The 7,759-nt window shown below is 40.8% G+C and overlaps 2 protein-coding genes across 3 annotated transcripts in view; one reads left to right on the top strand and one right to left on the bottom strand.

Moving 5' to 3' along the window:
- Positions 1-923: 923 nt before the first annotated feature.
- Positions 924-5,980, top strand: LOC105561399 (tRNA methyltransferase 10 homolog A). 2 transcript variants are annotated; one of them, XM_012011347.1, is made up of 6 exons: positions 924-1,372; positions 2,198-2,507; positions 2,795-2,941; positions 3,005-3,110; positions 3,609-3,904; positions 5,906-5,980. In XM_012011347.1, the coding sequence occupies exons 1-6, from the start codon at positions 1,239-1,241 to the stop codon at positions 5,942-5,944; spliced, it is 1,032 nt and encodes a 343-aa protein (XP_011866737.1). In that variant the 5' UTR covers positions 924-1,238; the 3' UTR covers positions 5,945-5,980. The 2 variants fall into 2 exon arrangements, with proteins under 2 accessions (XP_011866737.1, XP_011866736.1); XM_012011346.1 differs by lacking the exon at positions 5,906-5,980 and adding an exon at positions 4,148-4,852 and having other exon boundaries at positions 929-1,372.
- The window catches only part of LOC105561400, an 8,538-nt gene continuing 5,726 nt past the window's right edge, over positions 4,948-7,759 (bottom strand). The window contains exons 2-6 of the mRNA XM_012011348.1: positions 6,940-7,056; positions 6,173-6,251; positions 5,930-6,095; positions 5,654-5,791; positions 4,948-5,442 (exon numbers count right to left, since the gene is read on the bottom strand). Coding sequence (XP_011866738.1) covers positions 5,141-5,442; positions 5,654-5,791; positions 5,930-6,095; positions 6,173-6,251; positions 6,940-7,056 — 802 coding nt within the window. The 3' untranslated portion in view covers positions 4,948-5,140. The remainder of the gene's footprint in view (positions 5,443-5,653; positions 5,792-5,929; positions 6,096-6,172; positions 6,252-6,939; positions 7,057-7,759) is intronic.

Genomic DNA, 7,759 nt, shown 5'->3' with positions numbered 1-7,759 from the left:
TACATTGTTTTTGACCGAGGTTTCACGGCGCTACGTCATTTCTTGGAATCCGCGCTCGGTTTTTGCGATGTTTACGGCGCCATACGCAGGATCATTCACGCGGCGACAGTCAAATTGATCGGTTGTACCCGCGCCGCTTCGCATATCGTATTAGTCTTTCTTGATACGCGTTCGCGACAAGTGCGAGAAGAAACGGCGATCGCTATGGCGCGTAGTGGCAATTGGACTCATTGTCAGTGACAATCGGACATAGTGAAAACCGAACAAGTGGCATCGGATACAGTGGCAGTGACAACCGTCGATCGACGTCGATAGACGAATCATTTCTCACTGGGAAGTGACTTTACAAACGCGAGTGTAAATTTGCGAGTGAAGTGGCATTTGGATACAGTGACAGTGACAAGTGACTTTACAAACGCAAGTGTAAATTGGCGAGTGTGTCGGAGGAGAGCTGAGACAACGACACCTGGGGTGCTTTCGCGACGTAGGTCAAAATGATCCGGATCAAAATGATCCGTGCTATGATTGGTCAAATCTGGAATTTCATTGAATAAAATTTCAATGAGATGCTACGAAATTTCAGATTTGACCAATCATAGCACGGATCATTTTGATCCGGATCATTTTGATCTACGTCGCGAAAGCACCCCTGAGTGGAGGAGGAGGCATCGGGCGCGATTGCAGAATCAACGAAGATACAATTCCGCCGCTGCACATCGTATCGGTGAGTATTGTGTGCAATCAAGTAGGAAAAATAGTATCGTGTGCCGTTGGCTTTAAAACGCCGGCGTGGCCGCTCTCAGGTTTTCTCTCTGGTAGAATTATTTCCTAGGGACTCCAGCTCGATCAAGAGAAAAACGCGTCGTTTAGTTCCCAAAAACGTCGCCAAGTGGCGTACTTGACGACTCGCGATAAATTTGTATCTTTACCCGTCTCTGCTTTTAATTACTTGACATGGGACTTAAAATTTCAACCTTTAAATTCGGAATTGGAGGTTGAGATGTGAACGACACGTGACGATTTGTGTGGAGCAAAATTGACTCGATAAAAATAAGTCTCAGCTTGAAGCTGGCCGACGTTGCCGTGGAAATAATTGTCGGATAAATGCGAGTTAAAAGTTGTGCGCGTTCCCCAGATAGATATTCGAAGGGAAGAAACAAAAGGAAGAAAAGGTGAACAAGTAGACTCGAGCGCGATTCACGTGTTTCACGCCGGGGGAAAGTTAATTACTTGACGAGATGGACGACGTGAATTCCCCGGAGGACAATGCGATTATAGTCGCGGATCAGTTGCCACCGACGAGTATGAGCAAGCGTCAATTGAAGAGATTGCAGAAGGAGGAGAAGTGGCTGGAGAAAAGGGGCGCGAAGAGGTTAGGAACTCCCGATGTCACGCGGCAACAACGTACGAAACTCTGTAAATTGCGACGACTTCAATTTATCTCGAAGCGTTTGATATTAATCTCCTTATTTGTAAAGAAAAATTCATACGCTACTTTTACGTTTCTTTAAACCAGCTCATAATTTGCGAGAGAACGGATTTTATTCTTTAATTCTGCACTCTCTAGCGTCACGTGCTTTTTTAGAGAAGAAAATTCATTTATGCGATTTCGTCGGCAAACTTGCACGGCACATAAACATACGCAGAAGGAATCTGATTGGGCCATACCCAGATAGCACAGGACACTCCTATGAACATTTTAAGAATATTTGGACTATTCCATAGGTCATTCTTATATATTTATCTTATGCTCGTGAAACATTCGACTGGCACTGCTATAAATCTTTTTCGAATGTGAATAGAATAATCTATCGACTACAGCGTGTCGGTTATATATGGTATGATGACACTGCCTTTTACGTAAGATAAGTGTATTACGCAATAAACAATGTGCAATACATAAACTCGATGAATATTCAACAATTATTCTGAAGGAATATTCTAAAAACGTTCTTCTTTGTTATGAATATACAATTTTCGAATTGTAATAATCTATATATATTTGTAGAATATTTGATTGGAATATTCTGAAATTAAGAATATTTGCACTCCAGAAGAATATCCATAGAACTGTGGGTGCTATCTGTGTAAGTGCACACATAAGGAAATAAACCGATCATTTTCTTTACGCATAAGCTTATGCAGCTGTGCTGCAAGTTTGTCTGGATAGATCCTAACGGCACACTCGTCAACGTAGGTTACGGGAGAGGATTAAGGCGAGGGAGAAGCGCGCGTACGCGCGTGCAAACAACTTGAGCCTAGGTCCGTCCAGGAAGCTTTTAAAGAGGAGCACCATGGCGGCGAGTGCCTGCACGCTCACGGTGACCATCGACTTGTCATTCGATGAGCTAATGATCGACAAGGACATCGCTAAGCTGACGAAACAGATATTGAGGTGCTATACCTTGAACAGAAGAGCCACGGCTCCCATGCAATTTTCCCTCACCAGTTTCAGCGGCAAGTCGCGAGCCAGTATGGAGAAGCACAACGGATATCAGCACTGGGATGTACGTGATTGCGACTACGTCGCTTAACTTTAATCTTAGTTTAATTCACGGTTGTCTCCTTCTAAAGTAACAGTTGGAAAGAGACAAGGACAAATTGAGCTACGCTTAAAGTTAAACGACATTGGTGAAACCGGGCCTAAGGTCTTTCCAACTGTTACTCTAAAGAGAGACAAACGTGAATTAAACCAAGATTAAAGTTAAGCGACGCTTCGGGAAACCTTAAACGCTTGGTGTTTGCACGATTAGAAAAATCAAGTGATAGACGTCTAAATTTCCATCGATTACAGGTGAGCTTTCACACCGAGTCGTACATAGACGTTTATCCCAAAGACAAGATCATATACCTAACGAGCGAGTCTAAAAACGTGATAGATTGTTTGGAGCACGATTGCGTGTACGTCATAGGTGGTCTCGTCGATCACAATGCACATAAGGTGAGATCTTTTTAGCTAATCGTCTCTCTTGGCGAGTCTCTCTACCAAACATAAAAATCGTAGGGTATGTGTCACAAATTAGCGGAGGAGGCGGGTATCAAACACGGCCGACTGGCATTAGACGAGTTCCTACAGATGAAGGCGAGAAAAGTGTTGACTATTGATCACGGTAAATATTGTGAGCAATTATAATGTTGCTTTCTACGAGCACCTTCAATCTCTGGTTATTTTCACGACAAACGAGTAATGAATGAAGTTAAATGTACCTTGGTACCAGGGTTGGGAAAGTTACTTTATAAAAGCATTTAGTTACAATTACAGTTTTTTTTTCGCTAAAAATGTAACTGGTTACAGTTACTCAAAAAGTAAGGAATTGTTACTTTGCAGTCACTTTCTTGCAATGGCAATAAAAATATTAAAGCTACATTTGAATTGTTAAGAGTCGATAAAGGCGTTTATGGGCAAAGGCAAAGCCTAATATGATCTGTGGAGGTCTAAAATATATATAAAGTAACTTCGTTACAACTATAACTTCGTTACAAGTAACGAGTTACTTCTCAACCCTGCTTGGTACTTTCGGATACAGACGCATGTCTCTTTTAATTTTAACAATAGATGAGTTATGCGAGGAGATTTACATTTTCAAGAAAGAATTGGACCTTTTTAGTCTTTGAGATACTGCTGAAAGTCTCGGAAGGCGATACTTGGCAAAAGGCGTTTCTAAAAGTGTTGCCGGAAAGGAAGAACGCACGGCCGATCGTTCCTGTGCAATCCAAAGAGGATAAGCTGCGAGACTTGAAACCTGTTGATGTAAATAATGCAACGCCGATTGATACAAGTAAAGCAGAACCAGTCGATGCAAATAGTACGGTGACGATTGATGTAAATAATACAGTGGCGATTGTTAAAGATGTTTGCGCTGAGGAAAGCGATAATAGGCTCGAGGGCAATGCAGACTCGAAGGTAATCTTAAACGAAAATTCACCTATAACGTAAATGAACGTAAATACACAAACAGTAATGTAATATAAAAAAAGTAAGTAAAACGTGCAAAAGAAAAAGTAAAAGTAAAATTTTTCAGAAATATAATTTGTACAATTATGTATACACAAATATACAAAAAATCAAAATACAGACCAGTTGATTAAATCAAATCAGATTTTTTTATCCGAATATAAATTATAATCTTAATAATATTTCTAAAAGGTTCACTTTGTTTCGACGTCAATCCTGTTTGCTATTTCGCGAATACTGCAGAGATTGCCGGAAATTATTGCGCAAGGAGAGCGTGCACATAATAACAACATTATATTTTTGTATCGTCTGTCGTGTATTTTCAAATATACGAGATGCGTAGACAAGAGCAAGACGGCAAACACCAATTATAAACGGGCTACAAAAACGCGTCAGACTCGACAAACACTTCGTCAATATCTTCTCGCGCATTTTGTTTTTTTACACATCTCACAGACACATGTTACAATATAATACATTCTTACATATCTAAAATATTTGTTTGCGCTACCGGAGTGCAGCTTTTATTGATCATATTAGGTACCTTTTGCGTCCTTACTGTCGTACAGCGCCATTAAAAATTGCTCAATCGTAGCAAGTAGATCAAACTGACTCTTCAGGTTAAAACGTTTGTACACAGGTGCATATTTATTACATTGCAAATGTACATACGCTTATTTATCGTTCAAGACATTAAATACAATTACCAGTGGTATCATATTGTACATACATATGTATCTACAGTCGAGTCCCCTTATTCTCGGGTCTCCGCCTATCTATTCTTCGTTACTTCTTGTACAAAGGGAGAGTAGCGCAAGATAAAAGCAGCAGAGAAGCAGGAGAATACGGGCGTTCGACTGAATTCGTCTAAATAAATAAATTTTGCTTTCATCTTCACGCTTTCCAATCAAGATCGATACTTTGTACGCGCGGGTACAACGTTGCGATCGGGAGACAATATTATGACTTACATAATACCTTATTTATTTCAATTTATCATCACATTCGGCCTGGAGACAATCGTGTTTCAAGCGAGGTCGCTGTTGTTTATCGTAATTACATTAAATTTTTTTTTATTTCATTCACGGCCGACTGCAGAGATCAGAGATGGCTTTCTTTCAGCTTGACATGACATCTTAATCGTTAGCGATAATCCCTCGTTCTCTTTTCGCCGGTCGAATTTTATCACATCTCCATCCTTGTTATTTCCTCCTTGTCGATTATCTCGAAGTCGCTGTCGCCGTTGCTCTCGTCGCTGCTTACAGCGATTATTTTCTTCCCGTCAAAAACTTCCTCCTCGGAAGAAGACGAGCTCTTCTCGAAGTGACCGGTCTGAAACTTTATGCCGTCCTCTTCGGCGTCGTTCTCGTCAACGCAGAGTTCCAACTCCGATAGCTCGACGTCGTCGGTGCTACCCTCACCGTGGTAGGGCATATTGAACGCTATCTCCTGGAGACCCTCTATGAAATCCTCATCGTAAAAAGAATCTGCAAGCAACGCGATGAGATGTAACGGAGAAAATTGCGCGGTGATAAAACGACTTTATTCCACTCTGAATTATCGAGCAATAAGTAAGACGGTATATATCGATTATTTCTCTAAATATTACAGACAAGTTATCGAAAATAGGCGAATTTGCGTATCTAGGCCGCGAATTAGATTATGTTGAATTTATCAAGTTAGAAATTGTCGCAATACCATTCTGAGTGTCCGACTGCACGCTCGTCGGTGTTGGCGAATGATCACCAGTCTCCCCAACTCGATTCAATACCTGCAGATTCGCCTCTGTTACAACAGGTAAAAATTCATCCTCGATTTCGCTGTCGCATTGCCATTCTGAAAAAATGAACGAACATAAAAATAGACCAGCCATGAGGTAGCCCCTTCTATTTTAAGTCTGGAAATCGGATAGAAAGCAACTGACGATAAATCAAATCTTTTCTTTCTCAGAGAAATTTAGGTACTTTTCGTTACCTCTGTGCGACATGAAGTACTCCGAGAATCTGTCAGATAATTTTATGGGTAACTGCAGTATCAGAGATCCCAGTACAATGCCCCAGTATATCGAGTGACGAGTCGATGGATTGATGTGTCCGCTCAGCCACAGGCCAAAGGCCACGAGACACAGGACGACACAGTGCTGAGAAATTGCAAAAAAAAACTTTTTCAAATCTTTTCCAAGATTTTCTCTTTGAGAGAGGACAAACGTATTCTTACCAATCCTGGTTTCTCGCTCCGCAACTTCCGCAGGCTTTTCCACAGGAAGTGAAGTCTACTGCACACCCTTTGATGCTCCCTAAAACGCGTTTGTAAAAGATCGAGATACTGTCTTTTCTTTCTTTCAGTCGCAGACAAGACATTGAAAGTGGAAGAACGAATCCATGATTCTTTATAAAACACATGAACCAAAATTTTACAATACTGACAATTATATCACTTTGACTGATCCCTTCTATATCTGCCAATGTGGAATAGGATTGAGAAAAATCGAATTTTAAACCTCAGTGACGAAATGAAATTGATCTCTCCACGAAAAATGGGATCGTTCTGTCTTTCAATTGATACAAACAAACGCTGAAGAAGGCAAAGTTATGTTGAAACGTTTGTTACACATCGTTATACATATCGTTAGATTCGTTACTGTTTTAAATGTTAAGACCAATATGATAGCACATTAATTATTAAAAACCTTTTAAAACCAACATTGCTCGTGAATCTAATTGGCCTATGTAAATTTAAATTTTATTTTTTTATTTAAACTTTGTCAATCGAGGCGGATATTGTTGCGCATGGAAAATGATTCATCGAGTTTCCGTTAAAAATTGTATTGTTAATAAGCAAACGACGAGACAAAACTACGTCTCTGAGATAATTTGACGAGTTATACAGCGAATTATCTCGACGAATTATTGTTCAGCGGCGTGTACGTACGTACGCAACAACCATGCAATAACGCGAGTGATAATTTTCTTTCGGTAACTTACGCTGCAGGGGCCAAGGCGTCCATGAGTACGAAAGCGAATATTAGTTGGGTAATAAAATACGCGGTGAGAACCCTGAATGGCAGCCGCGAATCCGGTATTCCCATCAGGCTATACATCCTGCAACAAGCAACAACGTGTCATAAGTCTCGCGAGAACAATGGTAACGGTAAACAATCGGGGCACTATTCAAGCTCCCTATGAATTACGTGAAGAGGCTTCGAAATCTAATTGTAGGCCTAAGCCTAATATTACATTTGTCATAGATAATTTCTAGAGATTCAACAACTTTTCTATTTTGCAACCGATCGACAGGCTTAAAAAATGTGTCGTACGACAAAAGTAACAGTAGAGCCTGATCTATGTGCTCTTTGGATCTAGAGACATTCTGTTTCAGGTAAGTCAAATGAAAACGCTCCAAAAATTTTACGATTTATCAACTTGCACAAATTTTTTAAACGTATTTATTGGCTACAAAATAGAATGTTTCTAGACGCAAAGAGAAAAAAATATGCTTGTCTTACTCCAATTTATTGCACTAGTTGACCAGTGTTATAGGAACAGAAAACAAGCCTATAGTTTCCGGGCCCGGCCCGAGCAGTGATTCCGCAGAGAGAACGTCTGCCACATCGCTATAGTGGTGGTGGGGGTAGGAGTGGGGATGGCTCCTGTGCCGCATACATAGACATAGTATATCTAGACTGCTGGTTGGCGGAGTGGGGGTAGAGCTCACGTAGAAAAGGATGCACTCTGTTTCGTGTCTGTGCGTTCTCTCTCGCACACGCGAAAAGAGGGGATAAGGGAAGCAGTTACTAACCTGTGC

Source organism: Vollenhovia emeryi, unplaced genomic scaffold (assembly GCF_000949405.1).
Source record: "Vollenhovia emeryi isolate VEMERY1.0 unplaced genomic scaffold, V.emery_V1.0 DF939207.1, whole genome shotgun sequence".
Taxonomy (NCBI): domain Eukaryota; kingdom Metazoa; phylum Arthropoda; class Insecta; order Hymenoptera; family Formicidae; genus Vollenhovia; species Vollenhovia emeryi.
The sequence above is the reverse complement of the archived record's forward strand: the minus strand, read 5'-3'. Positions and strand labels throughout refer to the sequence as shown.